The sequence below is a fragment of the Zootoca vivipara genome, chromosome 7 (assembly GCF_963506605.1).
Source record: "Zootoca vivipara chromosome 7, rZooViv1.1, whole genome shotgun sequence".
Taxonomy (NCBI): domain Eukaryota; kingdom Metazoa; phylum Chordata; class Lepidosauria; order Squamata; family Lacertidae; genus Zootoca; species Zootoca vivipara.
The window spans coordinates 10146048-10170874 of NC_083282.1; the positions used below are offsets into that span (position 1 = coordinate 10146048).

The 24827-nt window shown below is 44.4% G+C and overlaps 1 protein-coding gene across 3 annotated transcripts in view; it reads left to right on the forward strand.

Annotated features, from left to right (window-relative positions):
- HMCN1 (hemicentin 1) overlaps window positions 1–24827 on the forward strand; it is a 280560-nt gene that overhangs the window by 125229 nt on the left and 130504 nt on the right. For all 3 annotated transcript variants that reach the window (XM_060276655.1, XM_060276656.1, XM_060276657.1), the window contains exons 27-35: window positions 5–135; window positions 3076–3223; window positions 4054–4180; window positions 7171–7325; window positions 16278–16556; window positions 18406–18687; window positions 19942–20050; window positions 22584–22753; window positions 23664–23818. In XM_060276655.1, coding sequence (XP_060132638.1) covers window positions 5–135; window positions 3076–3223; window positions 4054–4180; window positions 7171–7325; window positions 16278–16556; window positions 18406–18687; window positions 19942–20050; window positions 22584–22753; window positions 23664–23818 — 1556 coding nt within the window. The remainder of the gene's footprint in view (window positions 1–4; window positions 136–3075; window positions 3224–4053; window positions 4181–7170; window positions 7326–16277; window positions 16557–18405; window positions 18688–19941; window positions 20051–22583; window positions 22754–23663; window positions 23819–24827) is intronic.

Here is a 24827-nt window from a genome sequence, read left to right on the forward strand (position 1 = left end):
GCAGTTCCACCTGAAATCAGAGATCAGGACAAGGTGACAAATGCTTCTGTGACTATCAATCAGCCCATAAGTCTGTTCTGTGAGGTATCTGGCAACCCATTTCCCATCATCACTTGGTACAAAGCTGATGTTCAGGTATGTATAGGTGTGGTCGATTCTCCCCCGCCCTACAAGTAAAATAAATAAAACCCATCAAAGTTAATTCCTCTTCTCCAGTAAAATCAACCTGAAAGCTTTCAGGAAGAACTCTGTATTTTTATTTTGATAATTGCTCTTTGGTGATGCTTGTCTCCTTCGGATAGATTTGGACTGAGTGTTGCATATATTTAAGCAGTGTTTATACTTCAAATGGTAGGTTGCTATGTAGCTTAATGATTACAATGGGTATTCCATGCAATCCCTTGCAAAGAACTGTACTTTGGTGAAAACAGTCATTTGTTAATTAAGAAGTATAAGTCTAGTAGCTCAGAGTGCTCCCTGAATTCTCCCCCCTGCGTCCCTGTCTTTTACTCTACCTACCTATGCTCCTGCTGGTATTTTCATGCTTGCCCAATGTTCTCGTTTACCTGGAAGCCTGGGACTTGGAGCCAGGTTGAGTAGTGTGTTTGTGTGTAAATACGAATGCAAGTTCAGCTCATCTGCATGTTTTATTCTGCAAGTTGAAGCTATAGCTCCTTACTCTAGGACTGGATTTTTCTTTGGGTATAGAGTACCCTTGCCCTTGTGTACAACTGACCATCAAGCAGCAAACATCCGTTGTGGACAAATTTAAGTAGACTATAGGTATACAAATCTGGATATATTTTTGTCAGGTGACAAACAGGGTCATTAATTGGCCCTGTGAGGATGTCTTAAGACAGATGTCATAGTGTTTAGGTGCAGCTGTTAGCAAGATGCCTGGCAGTTGAGCATGTTCTCTTCAGAATGTTGTAAAACAAATAATGTCCTACATCCAGCTTGGCTCTTTCCTGATTACCGTGTCTTCATTGAGTTGCTACATTGGCTCCCAGCATGTTTCCGAGCACAAGTGTTGGTGCTGACCTTTAAGCCCTAAACAGTATACCTGAAGGAACATCTCCACCCCTATCGTTCTGCCCGGACACTGAGGTCCAGCGCCGGGGGCCTTGTGGTGGTTCCCTCACTCCGAGAAGCCAAGTTACAGGGAACCAGGCAGAGGGCCTTATTGGTAGTGGCACCTGCCCTGTGGAACGCCCTCCCAACAGATGTGAAAGGGAAAAAAAAACAACTACCTGACTTTTAGGAGACATCTGAAGGCAACCCTGTTTAGGGAAGCTTTTAATGTTTGACGGACTACTGTATTTTGTTGGAAGCCGCCCAGAGTGGCTGGGGAAACCCAGCCTGATGGACGGGGCATAAATAACAAATTATTATTATTATTTATTATTATTATTATTATTATTATTATTATTATTGGCAAAATGCCCACCATTTCAACAGTAGAATGCATATTGAAGGCTTTTGGCTTCAGTGGACTATAGATATCTGTTGGCATGTTTGAGCCAGGGGGTAGAACCTATAGCCCTTCTGGTGTTGTTATACTCCAATTCCCATCATCTCCAGTCAGCATAGCCAATGGCTAGGGAAGTTGTAGTAGTCTAGCAACATCTCTTCTTCTTTGGCAATCACTTGTAGCCAAGTAAGATTGTTTTCCATGAACACAGTTTTAACAGTTAGTCTGTAAGTGACTGTGGAGGCCAATTCTCGATCCACATGTCCTTCCACAGTGAGGACATAGGTTTCTGGGTGGGAGTTGATCGCGGTGAGGGTTTGCCAAGTGAGCCTTCCTCTTAGCACATGTCTCCCCTTTGTCCTGAATCTGAGCATCTTCAAAGTCCACGACACCTTTGGTAAAAGCTGTTCTCCAACTGGAGCGCTTGCAAGCCAGTGTTTCCCAGTTGTCGGTGTTTCTACTACATTTTTTAAGATTTGCCTTGAGAGAGTCTTTGAACCTCTTTTGTTGACCACCAGCATTACGCTTTCCATTTTTAAGTTCGGAATAGAGTAGTTGCTTTGGAAGGCGATCATCAGGCATCTGCCCAACATGACCAGTCCAAGTAAGTTGATGTTGAAGAATCATGGCTTCGATACTGGGGATCTTTGCTTCTTCCAGTACACTGACATTAGTTCATCTGGCTTCCCAAGTGATGTGTATCGTTTACCTTCACCTGTGTCCAGCTTTTATATTTGTAAATAAACTCAAATATACTCATCTAGGAGAAGGAAAGCTGTGATCCTAAATCTCCACTGCCTTGCGGGATATCTCCGGGAGAATGAAAGGCTAAGGAGTAAACCTCACAGAAATCTGAAGTCCCTAAGACAGTTGGGTGGTACCTTGTATTCCTCCTTCTGGCAACCCTTGCAGCCACGTTCTTGCCAAATGCATTGCTCTGCTTTCTTTTGAACCACATCAGCACAGCCAAGAGAGGGAGTCTTGTCATTTGGGCAGCCCAGGACACCTGTACACACTGCCCAGGCTTGCGCCCCAGGGAGGTCATTTCGGTGCTGCTAATGCAGCGGCTTGACTTCACCCCCAGAGACGGTCTCCATTGTCTCTCAAGACAGACAGATGCTAACAAGTCAAATATTGCAAAAACACCAGTAAGTCTCCAGGGACGTCCTTCGAAAGCAAACCAAACCCGGATAAACTCTGTGACCCTGAAACTTTTCAATGTTTGGAGAAGTAGGTATTGAACAATATAAATAAGTTACTCACTTGTGCTCATGATGCAATGGGCTGCAAGAGTGGAAGTGTTATTATAGATCTGGACTATAGTGATTTTTCCAGTCCTGCTGCCGTCCTAGTATTTAAGGCAACTAGTTAAGGAAACAACTGCCTCTTCAGATTTGGAAGATCATAGTGATAATTTATTGCCATCTGTAAAATTATTTAGCCGCTGCCATGACTCCTAATTGCAGATCATGCTTTATAACTTTCAGGGATTCTTTTAAAGTTTGACTGGCCTAATTAGGCCCAGGAAATGGCATGGGAAAGTTAGATTATTCAGATGCTATATTTGGCAGGTGTTGAATTAGTTGTTCTTGGATTGTTTTCAGGTGGTGGAGAGCAGCGCTCTGCAGATTTTGAACAATGGGAAGCTGTTGAAACTCCTTAAAGCTGCTACCGATGATGCTGGACTGTATTCATGTAAAGCCACCAACATAGCAGGGAGCTCAGAGAAATTCTTCAATGTAGATGTGCGAGGTTGGTATTGTTAAAGATCTTGAAAAAGTAGCCTTTAATATTTCAAGTATACCTGACATTTAATATAAGCATAAGTTATAGAGCAATGGTGGGGGACCTAATGCCAACTCAGGTTTTCTTGCCTCTTTTTATAATAGCATCTAAGTGCCTTGCAGCCCTTACTAATTTTGTTTGTTTGTTTGTTTATACTTTTCAAGTTTATACATTTCATTAATTTTACAATCATTCTGACATTTCAAAACTTCTTTCCCCCTCTTTCTGCAGTTCCTTAAATTTGTTTTTAATACCTTCTGCATATCCAAATTAACTTAATTTGCTCCTTTAAAATTCACCTTCTTTATATACTTATAAAACTGCAGGTTGTTACAATAATCCTGCCAATGTTTTTATCTATTTGCAATTTATCTGTAAATATTCAATAAACCATTTCCATTATTTTCTAAAAAACTATTTTGATTTCTTATTCTTCTGGTAAGTTTCACCATTTAAGCGTATTCTGTAAGTTTTTGTATCCATTCATTCTTTGCTGGGACTTATGCTTCTTTCCATTTTGGGGCAAGTCACATTCTGGCTGTTGTAGTAGCATACAGGAATAAATTTCTATACATTTTAGGTAGTTCTGTCCCTATAATTCCAAAAATAAAAGCTTCTGTTTTTTCTTTTTCTTTACAAAAGTTATTTTAAACATCCTTTTCATTTCATTATCTATCATTTCCCAGTATTTCTTCTTTCGATGTGACCCAGCCCCATCTATAAGAGTCAGGGAGCATGATACATTTTGTTTAACCACTCTTCTCCGCCTGATTCTCATTGTTTCCTTTCCCACCAAGTCCCACCCACCATAAGAGGTGCCGATGCATCTAGCGAAGTTTCCGTCGTCCTCAACCACGATGCCACCTTGGAATGCAGAGTCAGTGGTACTCCTTTCCCCATCATCCAGTGGTTCAAAGATGGAAAGTAAGTGCCAGTCCTTAACATTGATGCAAGATAGTAAAGAGATGTGTGGAACTGTTTTATTCCTTTTGATATATCGGTAAAAGTAAAGGTAAATGTAAGGGACCCCTGGACGATTAAGTCCAGTCCAAGGCGACTATGGGGTTGCGGCGCTCATCTCGCTTTCAGGCTGAGGGAGCCGGCGTTTGACCACAGACTTTCTGGGTCATGTGGCCAGCAGGACTAAACCGCTTCTGGCGCAACGGGACACCGTGACGGAAACCAGAGCGCACAGAAACGCCATTTACCTTCCCGCCGCAACAGTACCTATTTATCTACTTGCACTTTTAGGCATGCTATCGAACTGCTAGTTTGGCAGGAACTGGGACAGAGCAACGGGAGCTCACTCTGTCATGGGGATTCGAACTGCCGACCTTCCGATCGGCAAGCCCAAGAGACTCAGTGGTTTAGACCACAGTGACACCCAAATGGATGTACACAGCTACAGTTGGGCTGCACATCAGTCCTCTTTTTTCCCTTTCTTTGCTGGAACTCATTGAAACTCAGTTCTGACACCTCTCAGGTGGGCACTGTTGCCATTCCAACAGAACAAAGGGAGGCATTTGTGATGAGTTCCAGCACCTCCCCCCCGAAATAAACAGCACCGGTTCTTTTTAATACAGCTGTTTTGTGCAAGAGCAGTTCTGTGCAAAAGAGCTCCCATAAAATAAACGAAGAAACAAAAAATGTGAACGTGGCTGGGGAAAGTCAAAGTGGTGACAGATTGCAGCACATGAAAAGCAAAACAAAGATACAACCTACACACAATGGGCTTCTGTGTGTTCACAGTCGTGTAACATGCAGTTTTATACTGGAATTTCATCTTTTATGGGATTGCTTGGGGAAATCGAAATTTAGCGGGGGGAGGGGGGGTGCAGGTTGCCACTTGGATGAAAGGGATCCTCCACCCCGGAAAAAGTAGAGACATAATGACCTTTAAATTCATATAAACTGTGGTGTAAAGCTGCTCATCTGCCCAGTTCAGTAACTTGTAGCAAAAGGTTATTAATCACAAAGTCAAGGGAAGCTCCTCTTCTACCTGTCATCTACTGATTTGGCAGACACACTTATATATGCTAAAGCATTATTTTGAGCCATTCAGCTTTAGTGAATGAACACCACGAAGGCTTTTAGGAATGTAAAAACCTGCTGAAATAAGGTATTAGACCAGGCATCCCCAAACTTCGGCCCTCCAGATGTTTTGGACTACAATTCCCATCTTCCCCGACCACTGGTCCTGTTAGCTAGGGATCATGGGAGTTGGAGGGCCGCAGTTTGGGGATGCCTGTATTAGACCATACCTTTTTGTGACGTTAGTAGTCCCAGGGTGAAACAAGGCTTTGTGTGAACCGATACAGCAGACTCCCATGGCTTTAAGATCAATCTGCAGATGTCATTTTCATATCTCTTCAAAAAGCACCCACATGAACAGCGGTGTATTGGAAACCTGTGAATGGAAGCCTTAATGAAATGAAATGAAATGAAATGTGAGTGACCCTAGGGGACATTTCAAGTGGATCAAGCCTATTATTTCATTTTTTCGGCAGAATATAGGAGGAGGTGAAATGTTTTTACAGATGCGCAGAGTTACATTCCAGCACAGTATACTGCAGAGTTGAGATTTTGAGCCTCTGAACTATGCATCTTCCAGGAAAAGCCCATTAAGGGGATTGAACTTGGCAGTACAAATGTTAGTTGGACAACAAAAAAGGAGTATATAAATATTCTTGGACAAATAGCATTAGCATTTAGTAATGCAGGCCAGTGGCCAAAGTGGATACTGTATTCTAATGGCAACTGTAACTTGGAAATCTGTACAGTGTAGAATGTTGCCGGTAGCTGTTACCTTATGCTTTATCTTTGGGTATTTTGGCACCACTTTGGAACCAGGAAATTCAGCTAAAGCATCCATGACAGATGGCCATCTAATCTCTACTTCAACCCCCCCCCCCAAGGAAGGAGATCCCGAGTTAAGAAGCTTAATAATTGAATAAATGCTGGCAGACTGTGGCTTCAAATTGTTTGGGCACATCTACATGACAAATGTAAACTGTTCTGAGCTGGGTTTAGATGTTGAACAATGTGACTTTGTTCAATGAAACCCTAAGGGTTGACTTCTTGCTGATCCCTAGCTTCCTGCTTCGAACTGCAGCTTCCACAGTTCCTTGGTTTGCTGGCGCTGTGACAGTTCAGTAGATTTTCACATTGATTTGAATTTTGTAATGCAGACGCACCATTTATGTGCAGCAGTTTGAACTAGTAGGGTTATGGCTGGACATGCACGAGGAACTCAGATCTGTGCAGATTTCAGTAGGAACTGTGACTGGATCCATATCTCCCGGACTAAAATACAGACATTGAACTTGGATACTCACTAGCTTTCATATTTCCTAAAATGTTCTGGTTCAGTGCTCTTCACTGAAAACATATCAAACTGCATTTAATAATGTGTATTTGGAATGAAAATGCATAACCTCCCCACAAACTAGGTGCAACCAAAGGGGAATTAGTGCTCAATAAAAAGGTCATCTGGAAGTGACATTGTAGCATATCTTAATACGTTTATCATTTAAATTTTGATATTATGCCAATAAAGGCTGAATGAATGAATGAATGATGGTGTTGCTCAGCAATTTCCTCTTGCTCTTGCATCTCCCCTGAATTTAGAAGGTGGGGGGACCTTTCAGAACAGCATTGGTGGTGGTGGTGGAGGGATGAAGGGGGAGGGGGAACTGCTAAATATTTCCATGATCCCCATTTCATTGGTGGGAGACCCATTTTGCCATCAGTTTGGGGACACCAGTTGGATACAACCGATTGGTTACAATAGCCCAGTGTTGATGAGATGAAGGAGTGGTGTATTAAACATAGTGGAATCCTAGGCATGTTTATGCAGAATTAAGTTCCAGATTATTCATTGTGGCCTGTGTTTTTTTGTTTTTGTTTTCCTGCAGGCCCCTCTTCTTAGGGGATCCTAATATTGAGGTTTTGGATGAAGGCCAGATCCTGCACATTAAGAGTGCTCAGAGAATAGACAAAGGGCGCTATCAGTGCAGTGCAGCCAATTCTGCTGGCAAACAGTTTAAGGAACTCAAACTCACAATCCACGGTAAGTGATCTTAGCAAATCTTTTCTGTTTGTTTTGGTAAGGAAAACAGTGGAAGATCTTGCTAATCCTGGTTAACACACACACACACACACACACACACACACACACACACACTTCTTTCAGTGCAAATGCATTTTAGTTTATATCATTTATTCCCAGGCACATAGCACCTGCCACAGAGACAATTAACAAAATTAAAGTTTTCTTATTCAGTGCTCCCAAGATTCAAAAAAACCTGCCCCCTCTCCAGCTTTTGAACCAGTAGAAACCCATTATTCTTTGCTGGGCATTTGCTCTGCGATGCTTCATAGGAAGTCATTCATAAATGAAATAAGCAAACAACATATGTAAAAAAAAAAGTTGTTAAAAGTGCCTGAAGACTGCCAGATTGATAAGGTGATTCTTTTTGCTGAACCAGTTTATCTCGGAAGGAGTTAATGGGGGATCTTTGTCAGGAAAGCTTGACCTCACTTCTTAGTTAATTTCAGCCTAAGTAGAGAATTTGCAGACATTCTCCAGGGCATCGATTGCGAGCAGAACTGAAGGAAGGAAGGAAGGAAGGCTAGCAGAAAAACGTAGCAGAGATTTATGTGGGGGTTGTAATTATTGTCTAGCCCTGACAGAAGCCAGGCAGAACAACTTGAATCTCATGTAATAATTGAGACAGGGAACTTGTGATAGACTGCCAGAATGCTTAAGAGGAGGTCATTAGCGATCTTGCACATCAAGGACTGCATTGGAGTGGAGAGAGAACAAAAACAGACAGGAGACCGAAAAGGGGGTGGGGAGAGTGAATAATCTGCGTGGGGGCAGTCTGTGTAATGCAAACTGACCACATGTTCTGGGCCTTCAAAATAAAACAGGGCAGAGGATGTAGGTTTGGCTGGGGCAGTGTATCCAATTACCTTTCCTAGACTCTTTGACCCCCAACTGCAGACAGTCGTCCAGAGGGTGGGTGTGAGACCTAGACAAAAAATGATAACAATATTTAATCAGCTATTTACTAGTCTGCCTTCTAAGAGGATAGTAAGTGAAAAAGAGAGAGGCAATCTGAAATCACCTCTTCCACTGGATTTGTTTCATTTCTGTTTAAGTTGAAGGGAAGTTTTTAGACTAACAAAACCTTCCTCTCCTTTGCTTTGGCTCTGTATAGTTGTTCCCACGTCTTCTGGGCGCATGTAAAATGTCTGCCTACATGGTTCAATCTGAGGGTATGTTTTTGATGCAGTAATCCAGCTCCCAAGGGACGGAGCACAAAAGGATAAACATTGACAGAGTCTTTTTTAAATGGTCTCAAACCAACATAGCAGTAATGACAAAACCAGCTAACAGATAACATGCTAAGGGAGAATCAGAGTCCTCTAAGCTTATACCTAATACTTTTAACTCTATCTTATGCCATGAGTTACAGTGAACAGGTTTTTTAAAACATATTTTAAAAAGGTTGTGGTCCTAATGCTGTTTTTTTTTTAAACATACTTTTTATTAATTTTACAGAATACAAAAAAACAAAAAAAAACGGTACATACATAAACACCTTTTCCACCTCCTTCCTACCCACCCACATGGGTCCTCCCCTGCCACAGAAGTATCCCATGTATGTGAACAGTCAGAGATGGTCCATTTTATGCTTGGATTTCTGTCCTCCTCCCCCTCCCCTGACCCCCTGCCACCAGGGAGCTCCAGCAAACCAGGGCAGTACGCAGGAGGCCATCCATCCAACCATCTATTGTCATACCAAAAAAAAGAGAAAAATAGAAATAGGAAAAAAGAAAAAAAAAGAAAGGGCAAAAAAAGAAAAAAAAACAATACAAAACAGAAAATTTTTTCTTACATTCATGATTGTAAAACCATATTTTGTGGGCTTCCCCTCCCCCCCTTCCCCGGTTTTCATCCCTTTTTTATCATCTGCAACAGTTTCTTACTTTATAAAAATACACCTTTGTATCTTATACAACTTATAAATCAATTGTTAACATTTTCATCTAATATTCAAATCACTGAAAAATCAAACTCCCATTTTATCTTCCCGTGCCTAATTTTTTCTCCCTCTATAAGCCTCCATATTTTCACATTTTCCAAAATCCATTCACTTTTAAAACTATAACTATTCTCAATTTAACCTTACATCCCCGATTACCGGCTCCACCCCCCCAATCCAGCAAATTCCATAATCAGCAGACCAGTTATAAACCTGTTAATCCATCCATATAATCACAACATCACTTTCCCTTCACCCCACCCCCTGTTTACAGTCTTTTGCCATCCAGGCCACCATACAGGACCCCTGAATTTCTTCTCTTCTCTGCATATTTTTTCCTTCTTCCCTGTGGGCGTTCTGGAGTTCCAATAATACCAATCGTGCCCCCCTCAAAAGCAGGGCACTCCATCCAACTTTTTGTAGAGTAAAGTCATCATTTTTTTCGTGGTGTGCTTCATTTTGTGTTGAATCATCACAGTCCTCATCTTCATCTTTTCCTTCCAAATCACAGTCATCATCATTGTCATTCTCACATTCATCTTTTTCAGTGTCAAAAGCTTCATCTCCTAAGGAATCATATTCTGCCATCACCATCTGAAATTTTTGCTGTAACTCTTGCCGTCGTGTCTCCTCTTGACATAGCTCTATTCTTGTTTCCCACATTAAGGTCAAAACAGACCGCTGGAACTCAGGGGAACACTTTTTTGTTGACATAATTCAATCCTGCCAAGGTCAAAACTTGTCACGTGGGGTGGAATATGATCACAGTTTATTTTCTCGACTCCATTTTAACAAGCTGGCTGCATTCTTCAAGTCTTATTAACAATAAAGTTCGAACTCACATTTCACAAACATTTAAACCAAAAAAGAAATTCCAGAAAGTCCAGAAATACAAAGTGAAATAAAAATTGACTCATAAATCCTAATCAACTCACTGGGTTGTCTGGGCTGCCGGCTCCCGAGGAAAAGAAAGATTTTTCTCAGTCTTTACCTCTTGCTGCAGGGCAGTCATAAACCACAGTCTCTCTCCCCTTCTCACCCTGCATCAAAGGGGAGATTCTCTTTGATGCCTTTGAGGGATCCTTTTGAATTGCAAATCTTCTGTTTATGGCTTCGGGTTTCTATTTACTGTCTCTTTTGTTGCCGTGGGGGGGGGGTGGCTTCCTCTTTTCTCCCCTCTCTCCCAGATCCAAATTGTTTTATAATCCAAATCGTGAGGTTACTTACAGTCTTTTCCAATCGTTTTATTTTCGGAAGAATCCAGCGCTCTCCGCCTTCGGCTTGAAGCTTCTCCCTGCTAGAATAACGTTGCCGCTCAAAATGGCCCCCGCGACTTCTACCCTCCTCGCTCCGGAGCTCTTATTAGAGCTAACCGAAGAGTTGGGGAGTCCGGATTGGGGCTGTGCCGAGCAAATTGCCCCCGGGATGCCCTTCCCGAGGTTCTAAGGGGCGCAGCGTCGCTCTCGCTGCCCTCCCCACTCCTAGCAGGGACGGGCCGTCTCGGAGACGAGACGAAACCCCGCCGATCGGCGCTGGCGCTGAACCCGGAAGCCTGTGGTCCTAATGCTGTTGTTCAGTCTATGGGCAGTCAAGACTTGGTATTCATGTTGTAGCCCAGGCATAGGCAAACTCGGCCCTCCAGATGTTTTGGGACTACAACTCCCATCACCACCCCTAGCTAACAGGACCAGTGGTCAGGGATGATGGGAGTTGTAGTCCCCAAACATCTGGAGGGCCGAGTTTGCCTATGCCTGTTGTAGCCTATAGACTCGTTGTTGGCATCCGTCTGTCTCGGGGGCAAATGGAGGAATGAGCCATTGGTGGTGAAGTCAAACTGTTGGAAGCACCTGCTGTGGCTATAGAGGTTGATACAGGAGAGACATGTTTTGTTGCAGCTGGGGCAGATGCCTGTAGACTCAATCCTGGCCAAAATGTGAGAGCACTTGCTGTAGAAAAGGAGTATATCTACCTCTTTGAAATTTTAAAACATTTACTCTCTGTATTGTTCAATGTTTAAGGCTGAACAGTAGATTTAAATCTCCCTTCCCTACTGTGCTCTCATCTTAATATACTCCTTGAATTGTCATTTTTGCTTGCAGAGTTTGCACAAGCTCTGGTTTTAATCTGGCACTTTAGTACTGTATGCTCCCTGTAAAAGAAATACTGTAGTCATTAGCAGTGCTTGTCTCATTCATGTGTGTGTGTGTCTCTTTGCCAAAATTACATGAGAAATTTCTTAAATATCCATCATAATAAGAACCTATAATAATGTTAGCAGTGATTTGTTTGTTTTTCTTTTGTGATGGTCCTCACCGTTAGCTCTTTTTTCTTTTCTTTGCTGCCCATGTCAGCCATCTTGTTGTTTAGAAAAGCCCCAATATTGATCAGCCAGCCAGCACAGATTATCATGGGCCAGCCATTATTTTTCTGTACAACTCCCTCTAAGGTTGACGGGAACACCCTCAAGTTCCGTTGCTCCCAGGGAGACTTTTGCTTGTAATTCAAAGTACCAGCTAGGTGACCTATACTGGAGGTTTGTTTGTTTGTTTGAAGAGGGGGGAATGGTTAAGAGGACAGCCACTGTGCTATCACCTCACAAGCACTCTTATTTCGTCTTTCTTTATTTCATTTCCCCATGCAAATTGTAAAGATTTTCCTCTTTTAAATGCAACAGGACAGCTGGAGTTCCTTCCCCTTGCAGAACTGGGATGGGATATCCATATCTAATTATCAGAGCTGGTCCAGCCACTAGGTTGGGTGAGGCTGCTGCCCATACTTGCCAAGTTGCTGTCAGAGAAATAAGGGACCGGGCCGGAAATAGCAGACCGGAAGTAGCGCTGCCGCCATTTTGGAACTGGGCGGAGCATGCTCAGAAGTTACTTTTGATGCAGCTTTGCCCAGTTCCAAAATGGCCACCGCGCCAGAATAAACCGGGGAAAAACAAAAAAATCCGTTTTTTCAGCTAGGAACAGCTGGGAAAACGGGAATTTCCCGGGGAAAACGGGAGACTTGGCAGCTATGCTGCTGCCTCAGGTGGCAAAAGCCCCCCCCCAGCACTCCTGCAGGTGCCCCACTTGCATCACCACCTCCACCATGAGTGCCAATTTCGAGCAAGATCATGTCCATTTGGGGTGGGATGTTGTCCCAGATGGATGCAATTTCGCCTGAAACTGGTGATGCCCAGCAGAGCAGGTGGCAGGGCACTTTCTGGTTCACCTCAAGTGGTGAAACCGGACGTCCTGCCCCTGTTCATTATGCACACTTTCTGCTAACATGCATTTGGGTGCATGATTTGGTTAGAGAAATCGTGTCCTCCATCATGGAGAGCACGTGTTGTGGTGAGATCACCTAAACTGCCTCCCTGTTGTGGGGCGGGACCATTTGGATAGCCACAACACGCCATTGGTTGCCCCTCGGTTGCTGAGGCAGAAATTTGGCCTGTTGGGTCGTCTATTGGCTACTGAGGGGCTATTTAAGCTGCTGCACGTTGCCGGGAGCTTTCTCTTTCGTGCGACGTGTATTGGATCACCCACCCTCCCACCCCTATATTTAGGGCTGTTCTCTGGCCTTGCTATGCCTGTCTAGCGGTCGTCTGTTTCGGAGCCCGGTAGGAATTTTGCCATTTGGCTGATTGGCTGGTGCCATTTGGTTTTTGCCTACCGTGTAGCAAATCGTCACAACTTTGTAAGGTTGGCAGTTAGGCATTGGTTCAATGTTTTGGGGCGGGGACGTTGTTGGCTGTGCCTGCCCCTCCATTGCTGCTGCTAGGGAATTCCGTTAAAGGAATCCAGGGACTCGCCTTGCTTTTGTCCGCTCCCCTTTCAGGGGTTAGGGCCGCAGCAGAGTCCCTGGGAACATATGGGGTGAACTGGAGCCTGCACTCAACTCCGTGCTCCCTCCGTATGTTTCCCCTGGTGGAGTCCAGTTGTCAGTCCTGCCCTGCCATGGTGCAGGGTCAGGTAGTCGGGAACCAATGCCTAAGCAACAACTCACATGCTGTAATTCAATAAAGTTGTGGCCAAATTATTGCCAGAAACCCTTAAACTAAAATCCTGTGTCTATTGTGTATTTATTTTGGGGGTGGTTTTGCGGGTCTTCACATGCAACTGCATTGCAAAATTTTGAGAAGTGTGAATTTGAAGGCTAGTTACGAGTGCATACTGTGTTTCTCGGAAAAGTAAGACACTGTCTTATATTTATTTTTCCTAGAAAAACACACACACAATGGCTTATTTTCAGGAGATGTCTTATTTTTATTAAGTATGGTACAGTTTAACCTACAAGGTTAAACTGCCTATCACTATGGCTTATTTTCGGGGTATGGCTTATATTCCTTGAATGCTTAAAAATCCTGCTATGGCTTATTTTAGGAGAAACAGGGTATCAAGCTGTTTCTATTAGAGGTTACCGCCCACACACTTCTGCTGCGCTTCCTCATGTGTGGTGGCACCTCGGTAAAACCACTTCATACTGTTTGTAGCAGAGTTTTCCCGGAGACAGAGGTCAAGAACAGGAGTCATACTCAAATTCACAGTCAAGAGCTTCTTTATTTCTTCACTGGTTGCACAAGCATTTCTGTTACTATAATATACAAGCTATTTACATTCCTTCTTCATCTCTCCAGCACGGTATAATCTCAGTCCAGTAATTAACAATCCCGACACAGCAAAACTCACAGTACCAGCAGTACACATTGTCTTACTTCCAAACTTGTTATCAGCGTGCGTGCTGACAGTGTGTGTGTGTGTGTGTGTGTGTGTGTGTGTGTGCTTTCCTCGTGTGGAAATTGGATCCTGCAACTTCCTCCCTTTATTTGCACCTCCAGCTGACATCAATCACACCTACACACTAAAGAAAATTCTTTAAAGAAAACCCTCTTTAAAGCTTCCAGGAACTTTTATCTGCTTCTTAAAGAATGTTTTCCTAACAGGTTCACATTAAAATGCAAACTGAGCCAAATTCCTTCCCCATCCCTGGATCTGGCGTAGTGCAGGGCTCCTCTTTGTGTAGAAACTAAATCAATCCTGTCTGTCTGTGCTGATAATAGGCTCAAAGAGACCCTGGGATCTCCTTAGGTACGGATAAAGGTAAAGGTAAAGGGGCCCCTAACCATCAGGTCCAGTCGTGTCCGACTCTGGGGTTGCGGCGCTCATCTCGCTCTATAGGCCGAGGGAGCCGGCGTTTGTCCGCAGATAGCTTCCAGGTCATGTGGCCAGCATGACAAAGCTGCTTCTGGCGAACCAGAGCAACACCACGGAAACGCCGTTTAACTTCCCGCTGGAGCGGTCCCTATTTATCTACTTGCACTTTGATGTGCTTTCGAACTGCTAGGTGGGCAGGAGCTGGGACCGAGCAACGGGAGCTCACCCCGTTGCAGGGATTCGAACCGCCGACCTTCTGATCAGCAAGCCCTAGACTCTGTGGTTTAACCCACAGCGCCACCTGGGTCCCTTAGGTACGGATAGTAGCATCAAAATGATGGACAGGTCAGATGAGCCCATTTTGTAACAGGTGGGGAAATGTTTGCCTGAAGAGGTCTTAGACAGGAGGTCACCCGTCATTCATGCAACACCCCTGCCCCAGCAGTGTTTGTTTTATTCGGCCTTTCCCATCTTTAAAGTGCCATTTTGAATGATATCTTGGAACCTGGGGTGTTGGCAGGTTGCAACCAACCGACTTGTTTGGCAGCACGGGGCTTACATTGGCAGGCAAACATTACCTCCCCCAGAAGTCAAGCTACTCATTGAGGGTTTGGCTTGTGTGCGCAGTGGATGTCGCTTGCAGTGTCTCGCAGGAGCATCTGCGAATGATTAGTTTACATACATTGTTTTTGGCTAGGAATCCACATAAGCTGTTGCCTCCGGAGGACAGGGGAATTATTCTGGGTTTCAAGGAATGCTGAAACCAGCGCAGTGTTGAAGTGTTACTTGTGGTTCTCAAAATATGAGTCGGGTCTCCTGAGGGAAGGCACAAAGGGTGTTTAGGGTGAAACTTAAGGCTCTTCGTAGCCAATCTGAGCCCCATATTATTTTGCTTTTTTGGTGTGCTGAGCTGGCTGACAATGGCTGGCTGAGTGTCAGTGAAGCAATCCGTTCATTTTATTATTGATTTACATAGATGTTTTCCCCTTCAACTCTGGAACTCCCCTCTGTTTGAATTAGGCTGCAGGATCCACATGGTTCAGCAAACTCCCTTTTTACTCTTCTTTTACCCAGGGTGAAATGAAATGGAATAGTCCTTATGCTCAGGAAGGCATATGTTGTGTTTGGGCAGATGGCTTCACCAGCATAATGTGCAATAATCCCTGTCCTGAATGTGCATGTAGTCTCTTTAAAATAGATGGGATATGTGCTCTCTTTTTGTTTTTCTCTCACACACCCAAACATGGATCCAAGCGTTATGCAGTTCAGAGAAATGTTCAACGTGGGTTTGAAAGCAAATTCAAAGTTATTATACAGGTTGCTATCTAAACATCAGAGGCACCCCGATTTATTGACTACTAGATGCTTTGAGTACTTTGCAATAGTGGATTATATTTTGTAATAGTTAACAGTTTATATATTTTGAAGCATATGCCATGCTTTAGTCTAAACTCTGTTTCAACACTTAATGCAATGAGCAAATAAGAGTGTTCACAAACACTGCACATCTGAGTTTATATTTTGAAGATGGTTCCAAATAGCATAGATTTTTTCCTGTCTCTTGCTAGTTTCTCCCATTAGGAGACCATTTGACCAATGAAAACTATTGTGGCAAATCTGTTCCCAGATGCTACTGTTACAGATGGTGGGTAGAGGAAACTGCACCACCATGTTTTTTGTTTTGTTTTTGCTGTTGTGGGGTGGGGTGGGGGAAAACAATTTGTCCACTGAAAGCCCTTTACAAACCAAGTAATAATTAAGCTCTGGCTTCCTCTTCTTTGGATCTTGATTTTTACTGTTTTTCTCCTCCATTTCCCTCCCTGAAAACAGTCCTACCTGCAATCAAAGGCGGAAACATTACCACTGAAGTGTCAACATTGCTGAACAGTGTGCTAAAGCTGGAATGTGAGACAAGGGGAATCCCAGCTCCTACCATAACGTGGTATAAAGATGGACACCCTATTGCGTCTAGCCCAGAAGCTCTTTACCTGGACAGGGGGCAATTCCTTCAGATTCCTCATGCTCAAGTTTCTGATTCTGCAAAGTACAGCTGCCAGGCAACCAACGTAGCTGGGACTGCTGAAAAAATATTCCTAGTGGATGTCTACGGTAGGAAGCAGACGAGAAAGAACACACTTTTTTGTTCAGCATGCAGTCAGAAAACTGGAATTTGATCTATTCAGCTGATCTGGGCAGGACACGGGTGGCGCTGTGGTCTAAACCACAGAGCCTAGGGCTTGCCGATCAGAAGGTTGGCGGTTTGAATCCCTGCGATGGGGTGAGGTCCCGTTGCTCGGTCCCAGCTCCTGCCAACCTAGCAGTTTGAAAGCATGCCAAAAAGTGCAAGTAGATAAATAGGTATCGCTCTGGCGGGAAGGTAAACGGCGTTTCCATGCACTGCTCTGGTTTGCCAGAAGCGGCTTAGTCATGCTGGCCACATGGCCTGGAAGCTATACGCCGGCTCCCTCAGCCAATAATGCGAGATGAGCGCGCAACCCCAGAGTCGGTCACGACTGGACCTAATGGTCAGGGGTCCCTTTACCTTTACCTTTAGGCAAACCCATAGAGCAGGAGTGGCCAATTCTCAAAAGACTGTAATCTCCTTTCAGCTAGATTCAGCTAAACTTGTTGAGCTTTTTTTAGGGAGGAGGAAATTTAAAGGCAATGGGTAAAGTCATTCACAAAAAGATTGCTATGGATGAAAACAGCAGCACAGAGAAAGCTCCATCTTCCCTTCCAGAGATCAAACAACAATGGGGGACGGGGCAGGAGTCAGTTTTAGCAACGCTAAGGAAAGGGAGCCAGAGATCGAAAGCGATCTATCAAAACCTAGCAGGATCTACCAGTAGATCGCGATCGACCTGTTGGACATCCCTGCCAACAGTGGCTGCTAGTCATCATGATGGCATAATAATAATAATAATAATAATAATAATAATAATAATAATAATAATTTATCATTTATACCCCGCCCATCTGGCTGGGTTTCCCCAGCCACTCTGGGCGGCTTCCAACAAAATATTAAAAACACAATAAAACATCAAACATTTAATGCTTTCCTAAACAGGGCTGCCTTCAGGTGTCTTCTACAAGTCAGATAGTTGTTTATTTCCTTGATATCTGATGGGAGGGCGTTCCACAGGGCGGGCGCCACTACCGAGAAGGCCCTCTACCTGGATCCCTGTAACCTCACTTCTCGCAGGGAGGGAACCGCCAGAAGGCCCTCGGAGCTGGACCTCGGTGTCTGGGGCTGGATGATGGGGGGTGGAGGCACTCCTTCAGGTATACAGGTATATATTACCTCTGGTATCACAGAAGCAATAGGTATCAGTTCCTGGGGAACACAAGTGGTACTGTCCAGAGGTTCTGTTTATAGGGTTCTCAAACCTGTCTGGTTGACCACCATGAGAATAGGATGGTGATTGAGCAGATAGGCCCCTGGTCCGACCAAGTGGGGCTCTTATTGAGTTCTTATGTTTTAATTTGGCGCAACCCAGTTCTTACACTTTATGGGTCCACCACAATGTTGAGACTGCCCATCAACAATCACTACCCCCAGGCATTATTCAGAGAAAAGTCACAAGTCGAGAAGCAGCTCAGAGTGATTCAGCTGTTGAGCTTTCTCCCTGGAAATTACTTATTTTGCTTGTCATGAGGAAATCCCGCAACATATGACAGCTTTGAATTTTAAAAAGATGGCTTTCCTTACAAAAAGCCAGTTTAACCAATGGGTGTCCTCACTTACTTTGTGGCATTGACCAGCCTGAAAATACTGTCCTGGTTGAAATGCCTCTTATTAACCATGGTTTTGCCAGACAATATAATTCCTTGGAGGCTGAGTTACCTGGGATGGAACCACACCAATTGATTTGATAGTGGCTTGGGTTTTTGAGTGGTCACAGAAGATAATGGCTTGGGTTTTTGAGTGGTCTCCTCTTTCCTCTCCATTTCCTTCCAGTTCCTCCAGTTATTGAGGGCGACTCTGAAGCAATCCAGAATAAGCAGGTGGTTTCTGGCAGTTCCCTGGTACTGGAGTGCAATGCTGCTGGCAACCCACCTCCCCTGCTCACCTGGCTGAAGGATGGGGTTCCTGTGAAAGCGAGCGACAACCTGCACATTGTGTCTGGTGGAAGGAAGCTGGAAATCATGACTGCTGGAGAGGCTGATGATGGCCAGTATGTCTGTGTGGCTACCAGCATAGCAGGAGAGAAGGAAATCAAATACGATGTGGAAATCCTAGGTGTGTAAAAACAGAGTTTAAGCTTTTTTTTAACCTGCCACTGTCAACTAGGTATTTCCACAAGTTTCACTTACGTCAACCTTCCCCAACCTGTTGTTTTCCAGATGTTGGTGTCCAGCTCCCACCAACCTCAGCCAGTCAGGGATAATGGGAGTTTAGACCCAAAACATCTGGATGGCACCAGGATAGGACTGTTTAATTCTTTATGTGATTTATTATTATTATTACTATTATTTATTACTTATACCCCGCCCATCTGGCCGGGCCTCCCCAGCCACTCAGGCGGCTCCCAATGGAATATTAAAAACATGATAAAACATCAAATGTTAAAAACTTCCCTAAACATGGCTGCCTTCAGATGTCTTCTAAAAGTCAGATAGTTGTTTATTTCCTTGACATATGATGGGAGGGCTTTTCAGAGGGTAGGCACCACTACCAAGAGGGCCCTCTGCCTGGTTCCCTGTAACCTCACTTCGTGCAGTGAGGGAACTGCCAGAAGGCCCTCGGAGCTGGACCTCAGTGTCTGGGCTGAATGATGGGGGTGGAGACACTCCTTCAGGTATACTGGGCCGAGGCTGTTTAGGGCAGGCACCCCCAAACTTTGGCCCTCCAGATGTTTTGGACTACAATTCCCATCTTCCCCAACCACTGGTCCTGTTAGCTAGGGATCATGGGAATTGTAGGCCAAAACATCTGGAGGGCTGCAGTTTGGTTTAGGGCTATAAAGTTCAGCACCAACACTCTGAATTGTGCTTGGAAATGTACTGGGAACCAAATGTAGATCTTTCAGGACTGGTGTTATATAGCCTCTCTATTAAATTTATAATGGACTATTCCTCTCCGTTTGTGTGACATACAGATTTTGTTATTGATGGGGAACAATAGACAGGGCTGGGAGATTTAGCAACTCCTCATTAACGTGTTTCTTTAAACCAAACCAATTTATCAATGGTTTCGTTGTCTAAAGTTCAGTGGCATGTTTCATTACATCACAATGCACCACTTGCAGGGTTTGGGGTTGGTGGTGGACTGATGCTGCTTGGAAATTTGTGCTAGTTTTTTATGCTTCTGTGCTAGCAGTTCGACTTGTAAATAAATTGCTGCAGAAAGTATAAGCTCTAAACCATCTCTTGTCCAATGAAATTTTGCATCGTTCAAGAAAGGACAGACCATGAAATAGTATTTTAAATCATTTGCTTTTTTAAAATTCTGACAGTACTTTTATTTGCGACTTTGGGTTTGCTGTCTTTCCAGTGCCACCAAGTGTGGAAGGGGAAAATGAATCTACAGATTATATCGTGATTCTCCACAGCTCCCTGGAGCTGGACTGCCCGGTAACAGGAACGCCTCCACCAACAATCACGTAAGAAGCTATTGCTCAATGCAAAATGAGAGACAAAGGAACAGAAAAAGAAATCCACAACTTTTGTCAGATTTTGGTTGGAAGAGCAAAGAAAAGGAAGTAGGTTAGCAAAGGTTTAAAAAGTTCTAGAATAGGAAGTAGTAGAATAGGAAGTAGTACCGGTAGTAGTGCCTTTCCTATGGTATAGTTGTCATCTTCCTTTGGTGGAACTATAATTTTCTGATGCAGTATTACGCATTTTGTGCACAACTGGGCTGGCTAAGATAAATCCATCCATAATTTCAGGAGTCAAGTCACAGATCTGCCTTAGACTCCTAAAACCTCAGATTATACAGGATGCCATGTTTTATGTAGTTGCTCTGTTGTTTCTTGTGCCTGCTAGGACATTTTTCTAGCTTTTGTGAAGATGGAGAATATCTTGAGCACCTCTGCTTTTTAAAAAGGTTGATCTTTCTTTCCTGGTTCCCACCCCCCACCCCATCATTTTTTCCATGGCCTAGAAAGCAAACAGCTGAAAGAGATATTAGAGTTAACATGCAGAAAGAAAACAAAACCTTATATGCTAAGCCAAAGTACAGTGGTACCTCCTCGCAAGACGAAATTAATTCGTTCCACGAGTCATTTCGTATTGTGAAAATTCCGTCTTGCGAAGCACGGTTTCCCATAGGAATGCATTGAAATTTAATTAATGTGTTCCTATGGGGGAAAAAATAGCGCCAAAAAAAGGCGCCAACTCACCTGCCACGGCTGGAAGTTTTAAAAGCTCTGGGGAGGAGGAAGCAGGAGGAGGGCCAGGGAGAGGCTCCCTCCCTCCTTCCCCAGCAGCCGGACCCTCGCGCCCAACCAGACAGACAGCCCGTTCATGCGCAGGCAGGCCGGTTGTCTGGTTGGCCTCTCCCGTTTGCGCGCATGCAGCTCTCCCGTGCACCCAGGCAAGAAGGGGATCCACTCCCTCGGGGTTCTGCACGGTGGCTTAAGGTGAGAGTGAGAGGGGATCTGGCTGCTGCTCGGCTGCCGGTGGCCGTTTCGGTGTGGCGCTGCCAGTCGCCATGTCCCTGCGGAAGCCGGGCGATGGCGGTGGCGGATGCGCGAGGCAGGCGGGCTTCCCGCAGGAGGCTCGGTCTGACTTTCTCCTCTTCGCGGCGCCCCTGCCCTGCTTCGTCTTGTGAAGTTTTCTATGGCGTGGCCATAGAAAACTTCATCTTCTGAGTCTGCGATTTTTTCGTGCCGTGAGGCATTCGTCTAGCGAGGTACCACTGTATAGTTTTGTCTATAACCATGAAGTAGAGGTCAGTGGAGTCCTTGGTCAGGTGCCAATTACTTATGGAATGTTTCAGGGACCATTGGGAAAGGCTCTTTGGGCACGGATGTCATAGAATCATAGAATGGTAGAGTTGGAAGGCACCACAAAGATCAGCTAGTCCAACCCCCTGCATTGCAGGAATCTTTGTGCCCAGTGTAGGACTCGAACCCACAACCCTGCAATTAAGAGTTTTATGTTCTACCGATGTGGTTCACATTGAACCTTTAGAGTACAATGAGCATCATTCATTCCCAAGATTCCAGTGTCCATTCACTGTTTTCTTCCCTTCCATTGTTTACCTTCCTACAAGAATCCACTTTCCTTCTTTTTCTCTGTTCCTGGTTTCCCGTGAATGCAATGGTTTCCCATGCTTTACCTTGCTGATACAACTTGTGTTAGCATGAGGAAGAGAAGCTAATATATGTGCACATCAAGATCAAACCTGTACTATGGATAGCCCTTACCTTCCAAGTCCCGGACTGCAGAATCCGGGACTGGCAGCTGTGTGACACCGGAAGTTGTGTCGACGTAACTTCCGGTGTCGCTTTGCCCTTCTATGGGCACCAAAAATGACCACCGCCGGCTTCAAAAGTAGCTTCTACGCATGACCGGAAGTGCGTCGACGCAACTTCTGGTGTCGCCCCGCCCATCTATGGGCACCAAAATGGCTGCCGCCGACACTTCCAGTCATGCGTAGATGCGACTTTTGAAGCCGGTGGCGGCCATTTTTTGTGCCCATAGAAGGGCAAATCAGAAAGGGGAAAAATGGCCACCGGCAGGAGAAAATAACGAAGAAAAACAGGAGACGAAGTGATATGGGGGACCACTGGGAAAAGGTAAGTAAAAACGGGGGTTTCCCGGGGAAAACGGGAGACTTGGCAGCTATGTGGATGGCCATATATATATATTTAGAAATGGAGAGCATTCTCTCTAGTTCAGGGTATTTGAAGTCAGTGTCCAAGATGGAAGCTGGAGAACTTGGAAAATCTGGAACCCAGAGCTTGGAGTTCACTGGGCAAGTCAGAGAGCAGACTCCTTCCACTTCTACAGGCTGGACAAATGCAGAATTGAGAGACCTGAACAAACGTAATCCATAGTAGTTCGCTGGGCAAAGTGTCAGACTCTGAATGAAGCTCGGCCTCCGTAGCCTGTGTTAGTTTGTGAATACTTTCGCAGGTATTTTATGATCCCCTAGCTTATACAAACGAGACCTGCTTTTTAATCCACTAGGTGGTTGAAAAATGGCCAGCCTATTGAAGGGGGAGTCGGATATAAGATCTTACTAAATGGACGCAAGCTTCTCATCTCGCGGACTGAAGTCTCGGATACTGGCCATTACCAGTGCGTAGCAACAAACAAGGCAGGCGAAAACAAAAAGGAATTTGATGTGACTGTGCATGGTGCGTTGTTTCTCCAGGGAAGAAAATTGGGGTGGGGGAGGGAATGTCTCTGAATATATTTCCTTATCAAACAGCCTTAAATGTGTTGCGGTTTCACTCAATGTATAGCACCAGAATTTCAGGATTCTAAATTGCCTTATGCTGCTCACAAAAGAAGCACAGGGGAAGGCATTCACTTTTGTAGCAGTCTTTGTTTACCTGTCTTGCTCTAGATCAGGCATGTTCAACAGGTAGATCGTGATCTACCGGTAGATCATTGGATGTCTGCAGTAGATCACTGGTAGATCATTGGCTCCCCCAAAGAAGCTGAACAACTGTGGCTCCCCTAAGAAAAGCTCAACATTTTACCTCCTCCCTGAAAAAACTCAACAACTTTGACCTGACAACCCCCCCCCCCCAAAAATCGGTCTTCCTCCTTCCTAAAAAAAGTTCAACAACTTTGACCTGAACCACAAAAAGGGGGGTAGATCACTGCCAGTTTTTAACTCTGTGAGTAGATCACAGTCTCTTGGGAGTTGGCCACCCCTGCTCTAGATCTTATGGAATGGGATGGTGAGAATCAACACATTGCTGCCTTTTTAGCAGGGGAATTAAATAACCAGTTGCCGTTTTCAGTGGTAGCTGCATGTTTTAACACAGGCATCCCCAAACTGTGGCTCTTCAGATGTTTTGGCCTACAACTCCTATGATCCCTAGCTAACAGGACAGTGGTCGCGGAAGATGGGAATTGTAGTCCAAAACATCTGGAGGGCCGAAGTTTGGGGAGGCCTGTTTTAACATATGATAATGATCCACCTGTATTGTAAGAATTTGAAAGAGATCCTTTCCTACTGTCTTGATAACTGTATGCAGGTTTATAGCAGCTGGATTGTGTTGCTCCTGCATAACATTCTTTGTTGATTTTTTGTAGTTCCTCCAACAATAAAATCGACTGGGCTCCCTGAGAGATCTGTAGTGATACACAAACCAGTAACCTTGCAGTGCATTGCCAATGGCATACCCATCCCTTCAATCACTTGGTTGAAAGACAGTCGGCCTGTAAATACAGCGAGAGCAAATATCCGGGTACGTATCAATAATTGATTGATTTCAATAATCCACAGCATTAAATGATTGCCACGCCAGATTCCAGGAGAACAGAGGCACCCAACGAGCAAGGCGTTTGGACATAATTTTGTTGGTGCAGGAGCATATAAGCTTTTGAGTTGCATGGAAGTCTTCAGCAGAATGCTGTGGGGGTGGAGAATATTGTTCTGATATTGTGCTGGCTTTATCAGCCCAAGTGTTTTAGACCCTTCAGATTCACAGTTTCCCATTTGCCGTCCCACCTCCTGGCCTTTCCAGAAGCTTAAAAATGGAACATCATTAACAGTAGCGGCCCACGTGGTAGAGCAGATCCATGGAGCCACTGGCCCATCACCAGGGTCACTGCTGCATGCCTTGGCAGAGACAGGGCAAGGCAACAGGAGGTTCACGGGACTTCACAGGCACACTAACAGGAATGGCAGGTTGGCCAGCAGTGTTTCTGTGCAGCCCTGGACTTTCCACGGTAGCCAGGAACACCATTGACCAGAGAGTGACTCAAGATAACGTCCCTACCAGAGAAGAATGGCAGATGAAGTTGATGGGCTATGCTGAAATGGCTAAAATGACCAGAAGAGTCAGAAATCAGGAAGACCAAAATTTTAACAAGGAATGGGGGAAATTTATAACCTACCTTAAAGACCATTGTAAACAGTTGAAATCATTAGTAGGGTTGGAATAACATTTGTAGTTTAATGGTGAATTTTGGGCACAATGGAGAGGTAAAATATTTGGATTACTGTATCATAAAAAAAATGTGGGAGGAAAGGATTAACAATAGGACCCACAAACATAGCTGCCAAGTTTTCCCTTTTCTCGCGAGGAAGCCTATTCAGCATAAGGGAAAATCCCTTAAAAAAGGGATAACTTGGCAGCTATGCCCACAAAGGCAAGGATGGAAGTCCAGGAGATTCCTTGGAATCTTGTTTTTATGATTTATGTTTGATATATCTCTGTAAATTTTTAATTTGAAAAACCTAAACAAATAAAT